General features: G+C 45.2%; 1 protein-coding gene across 2 annotated transcripts in view; it reads left to right on the forward strand.

Moving 5' to 3' along the window:
• The first annotated feature begins 12288 nt into the window (after window positions 1-12288).
• Window positions 12289-24516, forward strand: part of LOC148477421 (uncharacterized) — an 87559-nt gene continuing 75331 nt past the window's right edge. For both annotated transcript variants that reach the window (XM_088456770.1, XM_088456771.1), the window contains exon 1: window positions 12289-12476. In XM_088456770.1, the coding sequence (XP_088312896.1) occupies window positions 12330-12476 (147 nt within the window). In that variant the 5' untranslated portion in view covers window positions 12289-12329. The remainder of the gene's footprint in view (window positions 12477-24516) is intronic.

The raw sequence follows: 24516 nt of genomic DNA on the forward strand, positions 1-24516 counted from the left end.
CTACGTCTTTTTCTGAGACTATTTCCCTCTACATAAGGATTGATTTACGCCATAGGGAGCGGTGGGGTAATAGAGGTCATGAGGATCGCCCTCGAGATCGTCCGACCTCAGGAAGTCAATCCTATTCCCCCACCTCCAGGGGTGAGGAACCTATGCAGATCAACAGAACCAGGCTAACCACGGCTGAACGCAATCGGCACTTTCAAAATAAATTGTCTTTATTGCGCTGCCCCTGAGCACATGTTAAAGAATTGTCCCCTGCTGGTGGGAAATGCGAGACCCTAGTTGATGTCGGGAGCATTCAATTAGGGGTCATTTTTAAGCACTCCCAATTATCTGACAGTTTATTGCCTGTATCTCTTTCCCACCAGTTCAAGACAAGGAATGTTAAAGCCCTTATAGATTCCGGTGCTGCGGGTAATTTTATTTCCAAATCTTTAATCCAGTCCATTGGTATTTCGGTGGTACCTTTACCTGACAAATTACTGCTCTCCGGTGTAGATGGAAAAACCGTGCTAGGTGAATCCATATCCTTGAAATCCCAGCCCGTGACTCTCAGGGTTGGTTGCCTGCACCAAGAGACCATTGAATTCCTCATACTTCCTAACTCTGCTTACGAGCTAGTTCTGGGTTTACCTTGGTTAAGGAAGCATAATCCTACCTTTGATTGGTCCAATATGCAAATTGTATCATGGGGACCAAACTGTTTCCATCGGTGCCTAACCCAAGTACTTCCTGTACATACCCACTCTGTGCACCCCAGTACAGGTACAAAGTCCCCCCCGACCGACAAGCCAAAAGATCCTTCTGTCTCCAGTCTACCACAAGCATATCAAGATTTTGCCGATGTCTTCTGTGAGCAGGCTGCTGATCAACTCCCCTCCTCATCGGTCATGGGATTGTGGAATAGAACTTCTCCCGGGGAAGATTCCCCCTCGGGGCCGGACCTATCCTTTGTCAACTTACATTAAGGAAAATCTAGCCAAAGGATTCATACGGCCTTCCACCTCCCCTGCAGGGGCAGGGTTCTTTTTTGTGAGCAAGAAGGATGGAGGCCTCCGGCCCTGTATAGACTACCGTGGCCTCAACCAAATTACTGTAAAAAATCGGTATCCTTTACCTTTAATTCCTGAGCTTTTCGACAAGGTCCGTGGAGCTAAAGTGTTCCCTAAACTAGATCTTCGTGGGGCATACAATTTGATACGAATCAAAGCTGGGGATGAGTGGAAGACCGCCTTCAGTACCAGAGATGGTCATTTCGAATATCTGGTGATGCCTTTTGGACTCTGCAATGCGCCGGCTATATTCCAAGACTATGTAAATGAACCTCCTTGTGAGTTAGACTCCGCACCATTGACTAGGTGTAGCCAACGACCAAGACTTGTGGATGTGGAGATCATACGTCCAGGCCCCTCGCCTTCGCCTCCTCCCGCAGCCTCAGACCTCGGCTTTCAAAAACCCGCCTCCCAGCGTGACAGGTGCCCTACCACTAGTGAGTGATCTCCTTACACTGCCCTCACCCAGAGCTTAGCAGCAGCACAAGTGAGAAGGGAGTGGAGGCATAGGGATGTAATACGGGAAATTACCCTGGGCACAGTTAGAGGAGAAATTTTGGGGAGCCCTTTCACATTCTCTTCAGTGAATAAAGGCAGAAAATACTAACATATCTACCTGTAACTAATAGGTAGTGGTTGGAAATAGAGTAAAGCCCACTTCAGCTGATTGGGCATAGGTAGGAGAGAGAGGACAGCTGCCAGCAAATAGCCAGTCCTCCCAGCTTAGTAAAGAGGTGTATCCTATTATTGTACACAGCAGCAGTCAGCAGAGGTTCATCACTATTGGCCGTCAGTGAGTAAATCATATGCACTGTACATATACAGCTCTGGTATAATGAGAGAGAGCTGTGCAGTCACACCAATAGCAGGCCGTGTTACCTGCAGTTACTATCCTCATGCACTGTACATATACAGCTATGGTATAATGAGAGAGAGCTGTGCAGTCACACCAATAGCAGGCCGTGTTACCTGCAATTACTAGCCTCATGCAGTGTACATATACAGCTATGGTATAGTGAGAGAGAGTTGTGCAGTCACACCAATAGCAGGCCGTGTTACCTGCAGTTACTAGCCTCATGCACTGTACATATACAGCTATGGTATAGTGAGAGAGAGCTGTGCAGTCACACCAATAGTAGACCGTGTTACCTGCAGTTACTACCTCATGTACTGTACATATACAGCTATGGTATAGTGAGAGAGAGTTGTGCAGTCACACCAATAGCAGGCCGTGTTACCTGCAGTTACTAGCCTCATGCCCTGTACCTATACAGCTATGGTATAGTGAGAGAGAGCTGTGCAGTCACACCAATAGTAGGCCGTGTTACCTGCAGTTACTACCTCATGTACTGTACACATACAGCTATGGTATAGTGAGAGAGAGCTGTGCAGTCACACCAATAGCAGGCCGTGTTACCTGCAGTTACTATCCTCATGCACTGTACATATACAGCTATAGTATAATGAGAGAGAGCTGTGCAGTCACACCAATAGCAGGCTGTGTTACCTGCAGTTACTATCCTCATGTACTGTACACATACAGCTATGGTATAGTGAGAGAGAGCTGTGCAGTCACACCAATAGCAGGCCGTGTTACCTGCAGTTACTATCCTCATGTACTATATCTCTAATGCTCTCTCATTAATACCAGACTGACTAAAGAGTTGGGGGAGAGAATAGTTTACTGCACTTATTCAGAGTGACAAAGCTGAAAACTGGTATATTGACATTTGATCACACAGTAAAGTAACTATTCAGTTTTGGCTTCTGATAGCAGAGATCCACAGGAGCTATTTCTGCATCTTGGGTTAAATATATTGTTATCTCTAAAAAAAAAAAAATTAACACTCAGGAGGGAAGAGTGTTATATTCACGTGAAATACTTACATTACTAAGGAGCTGCAACTGGACTTTTAGAACTTAGGACCTCATTCAGAGTCAGTCGAAGCGGCCGCACGGTCGTACGGGAAAAGGGGCCGGATATGCAAATGATTCCCTCGCAAGTTGCGTCCCTAAGTTCGGAGCGGTAGCTGGCCAACCAAGGGGAGGATGCGGCCGGAAGACAAAAAAATACGCCCCCTTCTCGTACGCATTACACGTCATCTCCGGGCATATAAGGATTAATCGAGACCATCGGGAACCATCGGAACTGGTCGTAGAGCTTAAGGTTGACCATACCCTCTCTTAAGCTCTACGATCATGTCAGTGTAAAAACCTCCCATGTCACATGTGCCATGATGCTGCTTTGTTAATTATGCACTCCCCTAAACCGTATGCACTCCCATAACACGCCGTTCGCATAATTAGGCATGTCTGCGTCCGGATCTCCACTCCCCCGTTTTCAAGCACCTTCCCCTGTTACCACCCACAAACGCCTCAATCTGTCACTCAAACTACCGACCTGGCTGTGTTCAAGGAGAGAGAAATTTCTGATCGTAGCGGCAAGTTTCCGCACACGCATTGCGAACTTTATGCATGCGCAGTATAGCGAACATCGGTGGCGTACGACCGTGCGGCCGCTTCTACTGACTCTGAATGAGGTCCTTAGTATTTAGGAGGATATCCACATTGATATATTGTTATTATATATGCATGATGTTACTACATTGTGCAGATAAACATATGTATGTCAATATACAACATAGTACACTGTTATGTCATATAATGAGGTAAATGTATGTTCTTATTTACTTGGAATTTCGTCAATCTAAAGAACGTTTTATATATATATATATATATATATATATATATTTATATTTGTGTTTACTGACCTGGAGGTGTGATGCAAGCATCCAAAAAGAATAAGGAACAGATGTATTTGTGTTATAATATTGTTTTCAACTAACATGCCCCTTCTACACACTACACTATAGGGAGTAATATTAATACTTGAGTGTATCCTTGGGCTTACATAGGCAAGTCCTATATATATGTGCTATGGGTTTTCCCAAGTAGGCCCATACCGACAACCAATACTTGGGTGGAGGCACTGATAAAATAAAGGTACACCACATAGAGGGAGGTTAAGGGTGGGTACAGTAGACTATATGGGAATTGGTAACCTGGTGACCTTTAGTGATAAAAAAGGGGTTACACGTACAGCAAGCGAGACCGAAGTGCTTGAGCCGCAGACCCTCCAACATAACCCGTTCCATTAGGTACAAAATACTCTACTCCTGGACTTCCCATGTAATTTATGATTGCAGTCATCTGTGGTGAAACACCTTTCTCATCAATTACCTAGTTCAACACAGGTGTCTGCAATCATACATTAGGTGGGAAGTCCAGAAGCAGAGTGTTTTTTACCAAATGGAACGGGTCATGTTGGAGGGTAGGCAGTACGTGTCAGAGATGGTGAAAGTGGGAGAGACACACTTGGTGTACTGCACACTGTTTCTGCAACCAGGATTTGGGAGAGGGTCAGTCAGGCACTTGGGACAGTCAGTGTCTGAAAGCGTCACCAGGGTGTGCGGTGCACACCTGTTTGCTGGAAATAGGATACATTACGCCAACTCGTGCAATCTGGACTGAGCTGGTCCCTGAGAAGTCCCGATGGTTTTCGACAGTAGCTGAAAGAGAGCGAAAGAAAAAATTAAGTACCGTACAGCAAGCGAGACCAAAGTGCTTGAGCCGAAGTCCCAGACCCTCCAACATGACCCGTTCCATTAGGTACAAAATACTCTGCTCCTGGACTTCCCATGTAATTTATGATTGCAGACACCTGTGGTGAAACACCTTTCTCATCAATTACCTAGTTCAACACAGGTGTCTGCAATCATACATTAGGTGGGAAGTCCAGAAGCAGAGTGTTTTTTACCAAATGGAACGGGTCATGTTGGAGGGTAGGCAGTACGTGTCAGAGATGGTGAAAGTGGGAGAGAGACAATTGGTGTACTGCACACTGTTTCTGCAACCAGGATTTGGGAAAGGGTCAGTTAAGCGCTAGGGACAGTAAGTGTCTGGCAGTGTCATGGGGGTGTGCAGTGCTCACCTGTCTGCTGTAAAAAAGGAAACGCTATACCAACTTGTGCAACCCAGGACTGAGTTGGTCCCTAAAAAATCCTGATGGCTGACACCTGGTACAGTAGCTGAAAGAGAGCAAAAGAAAAAAATAAGTACCCAGCAGCAAGCGAGACCAGTATGCTTGTGCCGCAGTCCGTGTCAGAGGTGGTGAGAGTGGAGAGACGATTGGTGTACTGCACGCTGTTTCTGCAACCAGGATTTGGGAAACGGTCAGTCGAGCAGTAGGTACAGTCCATGTCTAGAAATGTCACGGGAGGTGTGCGGTGCTCACCTGTCTGCTGGAAACGGGAAACTCTATGCCAACTCGTGCAAGCCTGGACTGAGCTGGTCCCTGAGAAATCCCTATGGCTGTCGACTCCTAGTACAGTAGCTGAAAGAGAGCATGTGAAAAATTAAGAACCGTACAGCAAGTGAGAACGGTGTGCTTGGGCCACAGTCCGTGTCAGAGGTGGTGAGAGTGGGAGAGAGACACTTGGTGTGCTGCATGCTGTTTCTGCAACCAGGATTTTGGGAAAGAGTTAGTCAGGCAGTAGGGACAGTCAGTGTCTGGAAGTGTCACGGGGAGTGTGCAGTGCTCATCTGTCTGCTGGAACAGGAAACTTTATGCCAATTCGTGCAACACTGGACTGAGCTGGTCCCTGAAGTCCCGATGACTGTCGACTCGTAGTACAGTAGCTGAAAGAGAACAAAAGAAAAAATGTAAGTACCTTACAGCAAGAGAGACCAGTGTGCTTGTGCCGCAGTCCATGTCAGAGGTGGTGAGGGTGGTAGAGAGACACTTGGTGTACTGCACGCTGCTTCTGCAACCAGGATTTGGGAAAGGGTCAGTCAGGTAGGGACAGTCACTGTCTGGAAGTTTCACGGGGGGGGGGTGCGGTACTCACCTGTCTGCTGGAAATAGGACACCTTACGCCAACTCTGAAATTTCCTGGAATGCAACAATTACAATTGGAGCCTGTGTGAGAGTCCCAGGAGACTAGCTTAAGAATTCACAGATTCACCTTCACCGGTGGATGAAACAATGGCAAATACGCAGCACACGCTGCCAACACGGTTTGGACCTTTGGAAGAAAGGTCACACGCCGCTGGAAGGAAAATAACAGGGCTAAAACCTGTACGGTCACGAGACAAAGTTGTCAGTCGGCCTCCCGACCCCACAGAAGAAAGACGCTGAAAACCTGAGAGGCGAAAACCTTGTAACGGTTACACCCCAAGTGGTAGCGTTTCCAATATCGGAGATAAGCGTGAGATGGCAACTGAGTCCGGGCTTGCAGCCTAGTATGGACCACGAGAGAGAACAACCTACAGCATCATCACTCCCAGGCATAGAAGTTCAGGTGCGAAAAACAACCGAGGAAGCCCCCTGGTAGAAAGGAACCTAGGTGCAGCGAGAATCGAACCTATAACCGCAGTGTGGTGAGGCAACAATGTCAACCATCATGCCGTCTTTGTCAGGGCAGCGGACAGAGACAATGCATGTTACGCTGACTATGCAGCTGCGTAGAGCACCTGCCAGCAGAGGGCGCTGTCCCTTCCCGAACCCCCACCCCCCCCTGCCGTCACCGCCACACTCCTCCTTCCGCCAACCACCCCCCCCCCCTCCGCCGCAGGGAGGCTTTATTTGCCAGGCGCCCGCTGATATTTAATTACCAGCGGGCGCCCGGCTCTTTCCCCACAGCGACAGCCAGAGCTCACTCCTGAACTCCGGCTTCCGGCTCCACCCCATGGGCATTATGGGAGAGACGTCATGACGTCTCTCCCATAGTTCTGATTAGCAGCGGACGCCGTAGCTCACACCTGAGCTCCGGCGTCCTGCTCCCCCCATGGACACTATGGGAGAGAGGTCATGACGTCTCTCCCATAGTTCCGAGGAGCGGCGGACGGCAGCGGATGCAGGATCGGGGCTAAGGGTAAGTATTGTGTTGTTGTTTTTTTTGTGGGCGTGGCACACTTACAGGCATTACTACTGGGGGCACACTTACAGGGGGCATTACTACTGGGGGCATTACTACTGGGGGCACATTTTAAGAGGGCATTTCTACTGAGGGCACATTTTACAGGGGGCATTACTACTGGGGGCACTCTTACAGGGGGCATTACTACTGGGGCGCTCTTAAAGGGGGCATTACTACTGGGGGCACTTACAGGGGGAATTACTATTGGGCCATTATTACAGGGGCATTACTACTGCGGGCACTGATACATTGGGCAATACTACAGGGGGCATTACTACTGGGGGCACTAATACAGGGAACATTACTTTTGGGGGCACTATTACAGGGGTACTACTACTGGGTACACTACTGCAGGGGGCATTGTTAATGGGGGCATTGCAGAAAGGGTACCACTGCTGTGGGCATTATGTGTAAGGGGCACTACTACTGTGGGCATTGCATTAAGGGCACTACTACTGTGGGCATTGTATTAGGGGCACTACTACTGTGGGCATTGTGTATAAGGGGCACTGATGTGGGCATTGTGTATAAGGGGCACTAATGTGTGTCAGAACGCTCGTGATTATGGCTTTTCCCATGATACCACACCCCTTTCCTTTGTCGGGTGCATGCACCTTGGGCGCGTGCAAAATCCACCAGGGGGTGCCAAAATATATCTTCGCTTACCAAAAATATTCGGCTCAGGCCGGCCCTGGCCATAGGGCTGAGAAGCTATGGATATTATCAGAGCCTCCTAATTCAGTAACCTCTGACAGTGACACAGCAACAAGTGTACCTAGGCTTCCAGGACACAGCAGTTGTCTGGGAGAGGGTTGGATTAACAGGTGAATGTAGCAGTCTCAGCTAAGGGGGGAGGCAATCAGGAAGCCGACTGCCTATATACCGGCAGCCGGCTTCCCGACTGTCTTATCCCGGCAAGGGTGAAATGCCGGGCGTCTAGATGTAGACGCCCGCATTTTCCCGACGCCCGGCATCACGATCGTAGTGATGCCGGGCGCCACGAGCGGACAGCCGCGGGGGGGAGGGTTAGGTTTAGGGCTCCCGGGGGGGACTTAGGGTTAGGCACCCCCACGGGAGGGTTAAGCACCCCCGGGGGGGACTTAGGGTTAGGCACCCCCCCGGGGGACTTAGGTTTAGGCAGCGGGGAAGGGGGTGGGTAGGGTTAGGCACTTAGAGGGGGGATTAGGGTTAGGCACTTTGGGGGGAAGTTAGGGTTAGGCACCCCTACGGAGGGTTAGGGTTAGGGGGGTTAGGTTAGTGGATACTTACCTATCCACGATCGGGATTTCCAGCGCTGTCGGGCTTCCGCTGCGTCGCACTCTGCTCCTGTCGGGCTGCCACTGACGGGAATCGAACCGTCAGCGGCCGGCGGTATTTCATACCAATTCCGCTGAGGGAGACATAGCCCTGTTGATCCATGCTGTCCCAATCATAAAGAACTACACTACAGAAGGGGTGCGTAGGCACCATTTTTATGGGCTGCTATCTCCTCAGGCACTTAACAAAGACTGGCATTATGGGATTGCAGGTGGGAGGAGCTAGGAGTTAAAGCTACAGTGTTATTAAGTGCCTGATCCAGCCCAACCGACAATCCCATGGTCCAGTGTCCTCCAGTCTTGATGAAAGAGAAAATTAAGTACCCTACAGCAAGCGAGACCAGTGTGCTTGTGCTGCAGTCCATGTCGGAGGTGGTGAGAGTGGGAGAGAGACACTTGGTGTACTACACACTGTTATTGCAACTAGGATTTGGGAAAGGCTCAGTCAGGCAGTAGGGACAGTCAGTGGATGGAAGTGTCACGGGGGTGTGCGGTGCTCACCTGTCTGCTGAAAACAGGAAACTTTATGCCAACTCATGCAACCCCAGCCTGAGCTGGTCCCGATGGCTGTCGACTCCTGGAACAGTAGTTGAAAGAGAACGAAAGAAAAAATTAAGTAACTAACAGAAAGCGAGACCGATGTGCTTGTGCCGCAGTCCGTGTCAGAGGTGATGAAAGTGGGAGAGAGACACTTGGTGTACTGCATGCTGTTTCTGCATATGGCATTGTAGTTGATTTATGCACGCCCGTTACGCTTCATGCACTGCGATGCATAAGCATGCGCAGAACACAACAATCGGCCGATTGCGTACATAATCGAAATTACGATCGGTAATGTATCAGGCCCTGAATCCTTAAAGGCAGTGGTTCTCAAACTCGGTCCTCAGGACCACAAACAGGTCACGTTTTTAGTTCACACACCAGGAGCACGGGTGTATTTATTACTCACTGACACATTTTAAAAGATCCATAGGTGGAGCTAATTATTTCACTTCTAATTCTGTGAGGAGACCTGGAAAACATGCACTGTTTGAGGTCCTGAAGACCGAGTTTGAGAACCTGTGCTTAAATGTTTTCTTGCAAAATGCAGACTGGAACACATTTAAATGTGGATGTACTATGTTGTGTTGCATAACACTTTTGTTTCTGGTTGCAGGTGAGACATCTAAATTATATGATGTTCATATTAAATCCATGTAACCAGAATCAGCCTTGATAGTGGGGGGTGTTAGAGATGAGCGTTCCGCGCAGCCTCTGTCCGCAGCCCTGCAGGCATCAGGCATTCGGACCCACCGGCTCTCTCCCTGGATTTCTGACAACATGCGCTGCTGTGCATGCATGACTACAGTGAGCGTCTTTCTCCTGTGGCTTCCTATGCGTTTGGACATGTCTCTGAGCTTCTCTTCTATTTGAAGGACATACCAGGTCCCCACAAACAGTGGCGTCACTAAGAGGGTGTGAAGTGTGTGGACCCCACCGGGTATCACCCTCCGAGGCTGTGACACCAAATTACTGGCTTCCTCTTCAGTGACCTGGAGCCCAGAGGAGCCAGCAGTGTGGGGAGTCTCTCAGGCATCCTGTCTTCTCTGGGAGTGCTGAGCACACCCCCAGAGCGATGAAACAGGGGTGTTCCATAAGGCTACACCCATTGTCTGATCCCAGTGATCCCAGTGATGCCACTGAGACCCCATTTCTCTGTATCTTCACTGCTCAGTATAGGGAGCACCCTGCTATAAGCCGATAGGGTGTATATGCCCATACCACCTGGCGCACTACAGTGCCCAGCAAACACCATATACTCCAGGCTGTATCTGACACACCATCTACTGCCTATACCTGTGTTTTACCCTTTGTCATATGCTATCTATGTCTAGCTGTCTGCTGTGTGGACTAACCTCCATACGCACACCCACTGTGCACTCCAGCACTTCTGCCAAACTCTGACAATATATTTTTTTACATCTTTTAAGAATTTAGTTTTGTTATGTATGCAGGCTCTACCCCACCCATTGTAAATGTATAGTCCATCACAGCATTTGTGTTTTCCTTGTGTGGACTGTTGACAATATGCAGATGTCCTTTTTGTCCTTGCACTTGAACACACACACAGAGAGAGCAGCTGCCAGACCTTTGGAAACAGTGCTATAGACATACATAGGGTATGTAATATGTGTTAATTATTAACCCTATCTAGTGTATAAGGAGACCAAAATGTACATTCTAGGTGTTTCTTCCACTACCTCAGACTCCAAAGCTCTGCAGAGCAGGAAACATGGGAGCTCATTCAGAGCCGCTCGAATCCAGCGTCTGCAAATTCGGCAAAGTGACGCCATGGCAGGCACTTGCTCGGAAAGGTATTAGCACGCCCACTTTGGCTGTGCGAGCAATCGCTCTGTGTATGCAGACACCCATTAGCATATGTTGAGACACCCACTAGTGCACGCTATCTCCAGGAAGTGTTTTAAAACATTGGTATATCGAGGACCATCGGTAGCGATCGCAGCGCTTGTGGTTACCTTACCCTGTCGCAAGTACTGCGAGGACTTCAGTGTAAAAAACAGGCATGTGACGAGTACTATGACACTGCCTGTTAATTATGCACGCCTTAAAAATGGCATTGAAACACCGAGGCACGCCTGCGTTCGCACCTCCACACCTCCGTTATTAGTGTCCTGTCCCTGTTACCACCCACAAACGGCCTCTCCTGTCACTCATTTCACTGGGCTGTCTTTGCTGGGTTAGCGAGCGGGCTGCGATCGCAGAGTAGTTCACGCACGCGCCAAAAGAAGCATGCGAATGCACATTCGCAAACCATCAGGCCGCTTGCGAGCAGCTCTGAATCAGGTCCATGGATTGTGGAATGGTTCCCACATCTGAAAAAAAAAATTCAGCTAAAATGGGCTGGCCCTGTAGGTCAGGGGTGGCCAAACCGCGGCTCTTTTGAGCTTTTGATGCGGCTGACGGCTCGGCAGACCTCCCACTAGTACTGAGAATGCTGGTCTCTGAAGCAAAGGCGTGCGCACAAAAATGGGGCATGGTATTGTGACCACAGATATTTTTTGGCTCTTTGCCTCTGACTGGTTGGCCACCCCTGCTGTAGGTGATAATGGGCCCCGTTTACAAACAAAGGGAAATACCAGCGGCAATTTTCGTTTAGTATCACTGTGATACAAACGAAAATTCCACTGGTATTTAGTAATACTTACCTCTCTGGCGAGGTCCTGCGAAGTCCAGCGGAATCCTCGTCCTAGGCAAGGTCCTCAGCTGGGCTGCTGGCAGCCTAAGACTGCCAGCGACGTGGCTCCAGTGATATGCGCATGCGCGACGGTCCATCTGCCGGAAAGGCACCGCCGGGTCTCCATTGCCGGCAATTGGGCCCGCGTCGCTCTCGCCATTTAAAAGATGGCGAGAGCGATGCTGTACAAACAGCGGTAAGCTAAGATTACTAAATACTGAAAAGCGGCATAACCCCGTTAGCGAGGCAGATTATAACTTAAGTGCTACTAGTTATGCCCTCCTCAACACTCTCCCTAAAATCATGCGTTTTTTTAAACCCCCCCTCTAAAAATCCTGCATTTGCCCCTGAAACACATGCAGGAAAGGTGAAGCAGGCAGAGACCTCGTATGTAGGGATGGACATCAATAGTCAATGTTTATATCTATGATATATTTTGGATACTAATGATTTTTCCATTCAATGGACTACGATGATTAACATACGTATCTGATTTTGTTTTCAAGTTTGTATTAACTACTTGCTTGGATTTCCATAAAAAGATTAGTAGATTACAGTAATAATCAAACATTTTTAAAGTTAAAACACGTCAATTTGTTTGCAAGTGACCTTTCTTATCTGTATACATGAAGCCTGTTTCTGCTGCTCTGTTCCTTTAATAGGGGGGAGGGAAGGAGAGGAGACTGTGACTAGTGTAGTGTAGGTGGACCTTCACCCTAGCTGTGCAGTCAGTGTAACTCTCATCATGGCAGACATGAGGATCTGCAGCGTCCTAGTAACTGGTTCTAACCGTGGCATCGGGCTGGAGCTGATCAAGAAGTTCACTAACAAATCAAAACCTCCAGAGAAAATCTTTGCAACGTGCAGGGACCCAGACGGTACCCGGGCAGAGGTAAAGAGGGTTGTCAGTATATCACATGCAGCATGTGTAAAGTAAACTCTGAGCACACCATTAGCTTGGCAAGCAGTGAATGGGATAACATATAATAACTTTGGCTTTTATTGTCTGCCCTTTCATGTTATAGTTGGTTATTCATCAGGTGGAGTGATTGCTTTCCAGATCTTAGCTAGAGAAAAATGACAGAAACGTATCTTTTGCTAATCCATCTCTCTCCTCTTTATGTCTCTCCAAGATTTGATAAATCTCCCCAGAAGTTTACATTTTGGTTCATATTTTACAGCAGAGGCTGTTTTATAATCATGGTGAGCATGGCTTTGCTGATTGCATTCCCTGTCTCCTGCCAGCTGGTTGTCTGTAGTATTTCTCCAGGCCAGGTGTTATCTATACTAGCAGGGGTAGGCAAACTGTTGACACTCCAGCTACTTTGTGGAACTACACTTCCCAGAATGCCTTGCAACAGTTTTGCTCTTAGGGCATGCTAAAACTGTGGCAGGGCATGTTGGGATTTGTAATTCCACAGTAGTTGGAGGGCCACAAGTTGTCTACCCTTTACCATAGGATAGAATGGGAGTTACTGTAGATGGGGGTCATAATATTTGCTCAGTTAGTCATTCAAAACAGCTGCTTGTAACAATATAATATATAGGTGGGTAAGTGCAATAGTAATGACTAAACTTCAATCAGAACAATTTAATATGGGAGATAGTTGGCAACCTCTGAATTAAACACTAATTTCTTTGCTGATGGGCTCAACTAATGAATATGAAACATGCCTTGCTGTGTACTGGAGCTAATTATTAACTGTACAGATGACAACCATATGGATCAGGGTCACAGGTTGTCGCCTATAGAACATCTCTGATAGCAGTGTCTGTGCTGGCTATGGAAGACACATACCAGGATTAGCTGTGATATTGAATGTAATGTTTGTATTATGTCAGTTTATGGTTTTCACAAACACTTACTGTATATATTGACAGTTATTTATACAGCTCACACATTTTCAATATCAGTTTTACAGGGAATATTTAGCCCATAACACATCAGTACCTGCCCCAGTGGAAATTACAAAGTATGTAGGAGTTTTTGTGGTTGGTACTCTCTCTCAAAGCTTCAATCAGCTCCTAACTGTCATTTTTCAAACACATCCTGTAAAATGACAGAAGATGAATGATTGATACTTTATCTCTCTCCACTTTCTCTCGCTCTCCAAGCTTTGATAATCCATCCCTATATTCCCTATCACATATACATAAATACACTAGGTTCCTAAACTCGGTCCTCAAGGCTCCCCAACATTTCATATACCCATGGTTGAGCACAGGTGACTTAATTAGTACCTCAATCAAATTGATTTAACCACCTGTGCTCGACCATTGATATCGCTAAAGGTGTCCATAGGCATGCGATAGACACCTTGCGCTCTGACGGCCGACATATCAGGCGACCCCAAACATGAAGCGATCCGCTGCGCGACCACCAGATATGCCGGCACCACACCCCCCACCCCCCCCGTGCATAGTGCTGCATGGGATCGTACATCGCATCCCCAGATCTTATGTGCAGCACACTGGCCGATATCATGCCCACACATGGTACGATATAGCAGTGATATTGTACCAATTGCCAGATTGGCTGCTATATCGCACCATATATGGGCAGCTTAAGACCTGAACTGTTGTGAAACCTTGAGGACCGCGTTTGGGAACCTCTGCACTAGAGTTACATTTGTCAGTATCCAGTTAACCTATAGTACCAGTGTATTTTTGGAATGTGAGAGGAAGCCCACACAAACAGGGGGAATACATAGAAACTCCACATATTGAGGTCCTTGATGAGATTCAAATCAAAGACCTCAGTACTGTGAGGCAGTAATGCCAACCATTCTGTACACACTTATGTCAGTAACATAATTTTGTTACTTACACAAACATGCTTAGCTAAATGTTAGAACTATGACCTATACAGTATATTTACCTACCTATGCGCTATATAAGTGTGGGCTGTTATTACCGAAGATGCAGCAATAGTCTGTATTCTCTACTGTACAGAGGGGATGATTCCATTCAGTGTGCTGTTAAGCTAAATAAAGGATTTCTTCTTGCACCTTCCTGAGGGTGTGAGCAGAAATACGACTAAAGTGCTGGCTGCAAGGCTGTTTTCTGGCTTACAGCAGCGCTAACAGCCTCACGGCTGGCACTTTCGTCCGAGAATGCAGCTTCTTGTTACTAAACACCAAGGTTAAGTCGAGAGAACCGTCATTCTCAGATTTAAGTTGTTATAGTCGGACTAAACGTGCAGGTGAATTGAATAGTTCCGGGGTCAACTTCCCGGAGCTATTCACCTCGCTCTGAATTGAATCACCCACATAAAGTATCAGTCCTGAATGGATAAGATAACATACTGTGGCAAATTCACAACAATTATTGGTTTAACCACAACCAGATAACATAATAATTCTCACACTATAAATCCTTGAGGTGAATTTTAGAGTAGGGATGGCCATTGATGGGTTAACCATTGATGGTCACCATCAAATGTGCCAATGGTGTTTAACATTGATGGCATATGAAACCATCAAAGGAAGACCATCGATGATTTGTACCATTCAATAAATTTCAATGCTATGAGGAATGGCAGGCAGTGGGCCAATCAGGGACAGTGGTGGAGCTTAGTGGGCCACTGAGGAGTACTATAATGTGGTTGTACTGATACAATCAGGTTACATGGTGACCAGGGAACTGCTTTCCGCATGCACATCTATTGTAGCAGTGTAAATTCCTGTGTATTGCTTGCAGTACTTTAGTTCAAAATTAGGATTATGGGCGAGTGTATCAAATAAATAAACCTAAATATTAAACCCTTTATATAGGGTAATTTTGTATTTGAAGTGGAGCTCTTGGACAAGTTCAGGGGGGTATAATGCACTAATACATTTTATATATATATATATATATAGACGAGTCCCTAAACAGCATCAGTGTATGCACATCGTTGTGTTCTGTAACCAGTCTAGGGCAATACCCTGCACAAACGCTATTCAGTTTCAGATGGTTCAAGAACTGGCAAAAAAAGTATCTTTCTGCTTGTTATTTGCAACTGACCTTAAGCCTAAATTCATGTGCGTCTTTGTGCAGAATATCACACAGTCTGTTTTATAGAATAACTTTGCTAATTTGTTTCAACATTTCAATGTATGGCATACAAAGTGTCTGTACACGTTTCAGCAGAAGAGAAAGCCTTTATTTGCAGTCACAAGTAAAAAGTAATAGTAATGAGGTTCCCATTTGGGCTCTCTTATGGTGACTATATATTAAAAGACTGTTTCTATGCCTAAGATCTTCGTTACACACTTATGTGTTCAACATTGCTCGAAGGCACACAGAGGAGATTAATCTCCTATACTTGTCTCCAAACACTTGATTTTGATACATTTGAGACACACTCTGTGTAAGTTCTAACAATTGAACAAGATTTCAGTCATATTGTGTCGTTATTTGCCACAGGATTTTGGAAGCATATTTAGGGGTCTATTTACTAAGCAGTGTTAGGGGACAGTGTGAAAAGTGATAAGGTGCCAACCAATCAGCTCCCAACTGCCATCTCACAGGCTGTGTTTGAAAAATGACAGTTGGGAGCTGATTGGCTGACACCTTATCACTTTTCACTCTGTCTCCTAACACTGCTTAGTAAATAGACCCCTTAATGTTTGAGGAATGTACATGTTTAAGGTTGAACTGCATTTCATTTATATGTTTAATACATTTTTATGATGCATTATTTTACAGCCTTGGAATTTTGTATAGATACTAGCGCAGACACCCTTTTCTGTATTTGTGTTTTTGTGAGGGTGTTCTGCAGGAATCCCTTAGGTGTCAGCGGCAAGTCTCTATACTGAACAGTATTTGGGCAAACAGCGCACCATTTCTTCTCTTTTCCAAATAAGAAATATCCCTATATAAGGGTTAATATATATGTTTACTTGTTTTATACATCTCACCCATAATCCTAATTTAGGACTAAAGTACTGCAAACAATACACAGTAATTGACACTACTACAAGAGATGTGCATGCAGAGACACCTCCCTGATCACCCTGCAACCTGTATCAGTATAACCACACTGTAGTACAGCAAGACCTGTCCATTTATTATTTGTCTATTTATTTCTATTCCTCTATTTTAATATTCCTGTCACAAAGTATAGGTGTACAAATCATTTTTTAAAACAAAATATATATATATATATATAGTTGTGTATGTATGTGTGTGTGTGTGTGTGTATATATATATATATATATATGTATGTTATTTTTAAATTGATAGACTTCTAGGAATGCACCAAAAAAGAGTCTTTCTTTTTTCTTTTGTGATAAACAAATGACTATATTGACTCCCAGATGCACCACCAACACATGACTGTCTCACTTATCCACATTGTTGTAAGTTTTCCTACCATTACTACTGATACCCAATTGTAGCCGACGCGGAATCTCTCCAGTTGAATGACTCTCCAGTCTGTGAGAGTCATTGTGGGTGGGACGAGTCACAAGCAGGACTGAGGAGTGCAGCTGGGGGAGAGGGGGGCAGGTGGGGCAAATGCCCCTGGGGTCAGAGGGAAGGAGCACCAGTGGGGGAGCCAGAGCTGCAGTTGCAATCCTGAAGAGCAGGGAGGGAGGGCAAGTGAACATTCAGTTATCATCTTCCAGGGGCAGCAATAGACTACACAGCCCCTGTCTCTGTATGGCCTTGTCCTCTTCTTATAGATAGCAGCAGCCTCAGCAGGACCATTCTGGCAGGCAGCTGCAATATATTGTGTGGCAACAGGAGAAGGACAGAAAAGATCTACATCAGGTAAGTTAGAGAAAAGGGAGTTGGGGAGTATAGATTATGACAGACAATACTATCTATTTTCCGGAAGAGCTGTCCCAACAGGTAAGTATTCATGTATACTAGCATTAAAAAATGCAGGTAGGTATGCAAATAGGGGTGGATGTATTGCAAAGTATTTGATGCTTGATACATCCCACCCCGATGGAGATTATTAGTGAGTTAATGTACATAAATGTAATAATTTGTTGCGGCTAATTTATAACTGGGATTATGTATGTACTGTATTGTAAAGGGGTTTGGTATATTAATTACATTGAATGAGGTTGTTACGATGATGCTAAAGCAGGTAATATTGTACTTCTTGAGTAAGGGTGAATTATTGATGAGGGAATGATAATGTAAGGCTATCAAACATACTCCAATATTGAGGGTGGTTGGTTGGATTCTGAGTTAGATAGATTTCTGTGCACACACGCAGGCAGCGGGATTTTGCATGCAGTGCACATGCAGATGGAAACTGATGCATTTTACGTTTGTCTGTCCTGTTCTGAGTCGGACGGAACTCAGATGGGTATGTCTTTCTGTGAAATCGGGTGTTTCAGGGTGGCAATAATCGCATAAATCCACCCTGAGGTGTGGGACTGTTGTGGGCATATATCAAAAGCTCCCATGTGAGTGGTGTGTACAGGGAAGGAAATCCTGTTTCTGATGGATGCCTTGCACCTAGCATGGGGCTGGTGTAAATGTAATGATGACAGTTGCGTCAGTTGGTGTAAAATCAATGGGCGGCCAGGGTTTCCGCTTGCAGACGCACAAATCCCGCATTAGCCCTTCAGATTCCTGTATTAGCATAAAGTAATTGAGTCTTCTGCAGCCATTTTGCATGCGACTCAGATTCAGCCCCATAGTGTTGCTAAGACCTCCATTGGTTTATTGTTAATTAAAACACTTAAACTTAAACTTAACTAAATGAAATAAGAGCCACGGACACAGAAACAGCTTGGCTAAAAGGTTACAGTTTTTATATAGTTAATTAACCTGAGAGAGGTTGCCAGAAAGTGCTGCAATCTCAGTTCTAGCCTTATCAGATGTAACCTTTCTAGAGGATGACTAAAATATTCCTCCTACAGATGCACTTGTTTTTTACGGAAGACTCGCCTCCCCTCGCAGACACAGTACTTCTGCACTAGAAGCACCTATGTCCCTCTGCACTAAGTAGGACAAACTCGCCATATAATAGAGGGTAAGTGCCCTACAACGCTTTCTTGTGCCACAGAAAGCCACAGATATGCTGCGCCTCCACTACATGGGGAAACAGAAAAAGTTAACATCTATGAAATCGAGCAAGGTTTTGGGTGGGAGAGTGGGACTCCAAAACTGCCAAAGAGGCTGTCTGCACAAACAGCCTCTCCTGTATTCTCCTTAGAGAAAAAAACACCCCTAAAGCACCCTACTGTATTGGCTCAACTAAATGATTGACGCCTAAAACCTGACACTAATCTGCCTGGTAACAAGGCTGTCACACTCAGCCAGTCAGCAAAAAAACCCAACATTTTTACATATCTTCAAGCTTATTCAGCTTCTATCTTCATGCCACACAAATTGCTGTAACGACAATACATTGTTTGTGTTACTGTTTTTAATAAAATATCAAGAACAGACAAAAGTAAAGAAATAAAAAGAGAAAAACTAAATGTAAAAATAGAATAATGCAATATTCCTAAAGGTTATTTTTATATGGTACTAGCTGAAGTACCCAGCGTTGCCTGGGTTGAAATCTTCAAGTTATTAAGTTTTATTAAGTTTTATTAAGTTTTATTATGTGATGTCGTCCAAATCCATCCAGTGGAAGGTCCAGAACAGGCTCCCTGGGACAAAGTTCTCCTTAGCGACTGAGACCCTAACCCCCCTAAAAACTGTATATACATCAATCAATCTGAGGAACCACTATTCGGCCTCGGATCGGGGGGGCTCGGGGGGGTTCGGATTTCAGAAATCCAAACCCGCTCACCCCTAATTCAGACATATAAATGTGAGCAGTAATATGAGATGAAAATGTACATTCAGGCACATAAATGTGAGTAGTAATTAGGGGTGTGCACCGGCCACTTTTCGTGTTTTGTGTTTTGGTTTTGGATCTGGATCTTTCTTCGTGTTTTGGATCTGGATTGGTTTTGCCAAAACCACCCTTCCGTGTTTTGGGTTCTGGGTTTTGTGTTTTGGATCTGTATTTTTTTGAAAAAAAGCATAAAAACAGCTAAAATCACAGAATTTGTGGGTTTTTCTGCTCCTATGCTATAATTAACCTCAATAATCTTAATTTCCACTCATTTCCAGTCTATTCTGAACACCTCACACCTCACAATAGTGTTTTTATGTCCAAAAGGTTGCACCGAGGTAGCTGGATGACTATGCTAAGAGATACGAGTGGGCGGCACAAACACGTGGTCCATCTAGGAGTGGCACTGCAGTGGCAGACAGGATGGCAGTTTGAAAAACTAGGCCCCAAACTATACATAATGCAAAGAAAAAAAAGAGGTGCAAGATGGAATTGTCCTTGGGCCCTCCCACCCACCCTTATGTTGTATAAACAGGACATGCACACTTTAACAAACCAAACATTTCAGCGCCAGAGTCTGCCACACGACTGTGGCTGAAATGATTGGTTCGTTTGGGTCCCCACAAAACAAGCTGGCAATTAATCTGTCCCTGCACAAACTGGCTCTACGGAGGCAAGATGTCGTCCTCATCCTCCTCATCCACCGATTCCTCACCCTCTTCAGTGTTGTGTACATCCTCATCCTCACAGAGTATTAATTCGTCCCCGCTGGAATCCACAACCACAGGTCCCTCTGTACGTTCTGGAGGCTGGTCTCCCTGGAAGAGTTGATAATTCATTTTATGAACATCATCTTCTCCACATTTTGTGGAAGCAACCTCCTACGCCTTTCGCTGACAAGGTTCCGGCTGCACTAAACACTCTTTCGGAGTACACACTGGAGGGGGGGCAACTCAGGTAAAATAGAGCCAGTTTGTACAGGGACCTCCAAATTGCTTCTTTTTCCTGCCCGTACAGGTACGAACTGTCTGACATGCCTACTTGGATGCTGTCACCGATGTAATTCTTTAACAGACAGACGCACGCTTGTCGCTGCTGCTTTGAGGATGCAAGTGCGGCTACAGCCCACACAATTCACAAAGACAGAAAAAAGAAGAAGAATATTTTTATTGTTTGTGGAGCGCACTTTGAGGGTTACACCACCCTTTAACAGACAGACGCACGCTTGTCGCTGCTGCTTTGAGGATGCAAGTGCGGCTACATCGCACACAAGTCACAAATACATTAAAAAAATAGTTTTTTATTTTTTGGAGCACTTTGAGAGTTACACCACCCTTTAATCAAACGGGCTCTCAAGACCCACTACTTCATCAAGGCCTTCCAGCACTCCTCCTAACCCACCTCATGCTCTTTCCTTCCTATCTTCCCCTTCTGTGTCACACCTGTCTGTCTGCCCCTCCCCTTAGAATGTAAGCTCTCATGAGCAGGGACCTCTTCCCTCATGTGCTTCTCTTTACATTTTCTTCTACTCTCTACTCCCCATTAGGGCACCTAACACTGGACCGCCAACTCCCGGCAGCTTATTGTGAGTGCTTTAATCACTATTTCAGCAATGTATATAAGTTGTGTCCTTGTCCTGCACTGTAATGTACTGTAAGTTACTTGTTTCTTGTTCACTTATTAGTTCTATGTACTATGTAAGGCGCTGCGGAACACTTGTGGCGCCATATAAATAAAGGATAATAATAATAATAATAATAATAATAACAGACAGACGCACGCTTGTCGCTGCTGCTTTGAGGATGCAAGTGCGGCTACAGCCCACACAATTCACAAAGACAGAAAAAAAAAGAACAATATTTTTATTGTTTGTGTAGCACACTTTGAGGGTGTCACCACCCTTTAACAGACAGACGCATGCTTGTCGCTGCTGCTTTGAGGATTCAAGTGCGGCTACACCCCACACAATTCACAAAGACAGAAAAAAGAAGAAGAATATTTTTATTGTTTGTGGAGCGCACTTTGAGGGTTACACCACCCTTTAACAGACAGATGCACGCTTGTCGCTGCTGCTTTGAGGATGCAGGTGGAATCTAGATGGGATTTGGAACCGGGGACACACTACCTCCATCAATTGTCTAAATCCCACTGCACTAATGGCGGATACCGGACGCACGTCTAACACCAACATAGCAGTCAAGGCTTCAGTTATACGTTTTGCTTCAGGATGACTGCTGTCGTACTTCATCCTCATCGCTAGGGACTGTTGGAGGGTCAATTGTTTAGTAAAAGTAGTGATGTTCCTACTTCTTCTCTGGGATGATGAACAACTCCCAGCAGCAGCAACAGCACTAGAAGGAAGTGGTTCTTGATCTTTCCCTATTTTATTTTTATCGGAGAAAGTTTGGTCCTCCATTTATGTTATATTGATATATACGTGCGGCTAAGGCGCACACAATCACAGAAAATATTTTTTTATTTTTGCTGGAGAGTAGTGCACTTTGTGGGTTACACCACCCTTTAAGAAATGAGCCAGCTGGCTCTTTACTTATGGGACACAGGCGCACGCTTGGCGCTGCTCCTTTGTTGATGCACGTGCAGCCACAGCGCACACAATTCACAAACACAGAAAATAATATTTTTTTTGGTTTGGACTGGAGTGTACTTTGGGGGTTACAGCACCCTTTAACGGTCAAGCCAGCCGGCCCTTTACTTATGACACAGGCGCACGCTTGGCACTACTTTGTTGATGCACGTGCGGCTACTGCGCGCACAATTCACAAACACAGAAAATATATTATTTTTGGTTTGGAGTGTACTTTGGGGGTTACAGCACCCTTTTAACGGTCAAGCCAGCCGGCCCTTTACTTATGACATAGGCGCACGCTTGGCACTACTTTGTTGATGCACGTGCGGCTACTGCGCACACAATTCACAAACACACAAAAAATATTATTTTTTTAGCACTTGGGGGGAGCACCCCTGATGGACAGAGCACCCCCTGGACAACACTACAGCACCCCTTTAGGACTGGGACACTGTACAGGACTTTGGAGTGGACACAGCCCCTATGGAGAACTGACTGCACAACACAGTCCAGCCAGCCCCTATGGACTTTGAAGTAGTGGGCACAGCCCCTATTAACAACAACAGCAGCACAGCACAACACAGCCAGCCCCTATGGTCTTTGAAGTAGTGGACAACAGCAGCGCAGCGCAGCACAGCACAACACTACACTACACTACACAACACTACACTACACTACACAGCCCAGCCAGCCCTAACTCCCACCCTCCCTCTTCACTGTCCACAGCCGAGTGAGAAAATGGCGCCGACGCGGGTACCTTATATAAGATCCAAAACCCGCGAGACTCGGAAGGCGGGATGATGACGTTTTGCCTCGATTTCAGATCCGAGTCAGGCGGGAAAAGTCGAGCCTGACTCGGATCTGCCTCGGATCGGGGGGGCTCGGATTTCAGAAATCCGAACCCGCTCACCCCTAGTAGTAATGTGAGATGAAAATGTACATTCATGCCCATAAATGTGAGTAGTAATGTGAGATGAAAATGTACATTCAGGCACATAAATGTGAGTAGTAATGTGAGATGAAAATGTACATTCAGGCACATAAATGTGAGTAGTAATGTGAGATGAAAATGTACATTTAGGCACATAAATGTGAGCAGTAATGTGAGATGAAAATGTACATTCAGGCACATAAATGTGAGCAGTAATGTGAGATGAAAATGTACATTCAGGCACATAAATGTGAGCAGTAATGTGAGATGAAAATGTACATTCAGGCACATAAATGTGAGCAGTAATGTGAGATGAAAATGTACATTCAGGCACATAAATGTGAGTAGTAACGAGAGATGAAAATGTACATTCAGGCACATAAATGTGAGTAGTAATGTGAGATGAAAATGTACATTCAGGCACATAAATGTGAGTAGTAATGTGAGATGAAAATGTACATTCAGGCACATAAATGTGAGCAGTAATGTGAGATGAAAATGTACATTCAGGCACATAAATGTGAGCAGTAACGAGAGATGAAAATGTACATTCAGGCACATAAATGTGAGTAGTAATGTGAGATGAAAATGTACATTCAGGCACATAAATGTGAGCAGTAACGAGAGATGAAAATGTACATTCAGGCACATAAATGTGAGCAGTAATGTGAGATGAAAATGTACATTCAGGCACATAAATGTGAGCAGTAATGTGAGATGAAAATGTACATTCAGGCACATAAATGTGAGCAGTAATGTGAGATGAAAATGTACATTCAGGCACATAAATGTGAGCAGTAACGAGAGATGAAAATGTACATTCAGGCACATAAATGTGAGCAGTAATGTGAGATGATAATGTACATTCAAGCACATAAATGTGAGCAGTAATGTGAGATGAAAATGTACATTCAGGCACATAAATGTGAGTAGTAATGTGAGATGAAAATGTACATTCAGGCACATAAATGTGAGTAGAAATGTGAGATGAAAATGTACATTCAGGCACATAAATGTGAGCAGTAATGTAAGATGAAAATGTACATTCAGGCACATAAATGTGAGTAGTAATGTGAGATGAAAATGTACATTCAGGCACATAAAAGTGAGTAGTAATGTGAGATGAAAATGTACATTCAGGCACATAAATGTGAGCAGTAATGTGAGATGAAAATGTACATTCAGGCACATAAATGTGAGCAGTAACGAGAGATGAAAATGTACATTCAGGCACATAAATGTGAGCAGTAATGAGATGAAAATGTACATTCAGGCACATAAATGTGAGCAGTAATGAGATGAAAATGTACATTCAGGCACATAAATGTGAGTAGTAATGTGAGATGAAAATGTACATTCAGGCACATAAATGTGAGCAGTAACGAGAGATGAAAATGTACATTCAGGCACATAAATGTGAGTAGTAATGCGAGATGAAAATGTACATTCAGGCACATAAATGTGAGCAGTAATGTGAGATGAAAATGTACATTCAGGCACATAAATGTGAGCAGTAACGAGAGATGAAAATGTACATTCAGGCACATAAATGTGAGCAGTAATGTGAGATGAAAATGTACATTCAGGCACATAAATGTGAGTAGTAATGTGAGATGAAAATG

The sequence above is a fragment of the Taudactylus pleione genome, unplaced genomic scaffold (genome assembly GCF_031769625.1).
Source record: "Taudactylus pleione unplaced genomic scaffold, aTauple2 ptg000717l, whole genome shotgun sequence".
Classification (NCBI taxonomy): Eukaryota; Metazoa; Chordata; class Amphibia; order Anura; family Myobatrachidae; genus Taudactylus; species Taudactylus pleione.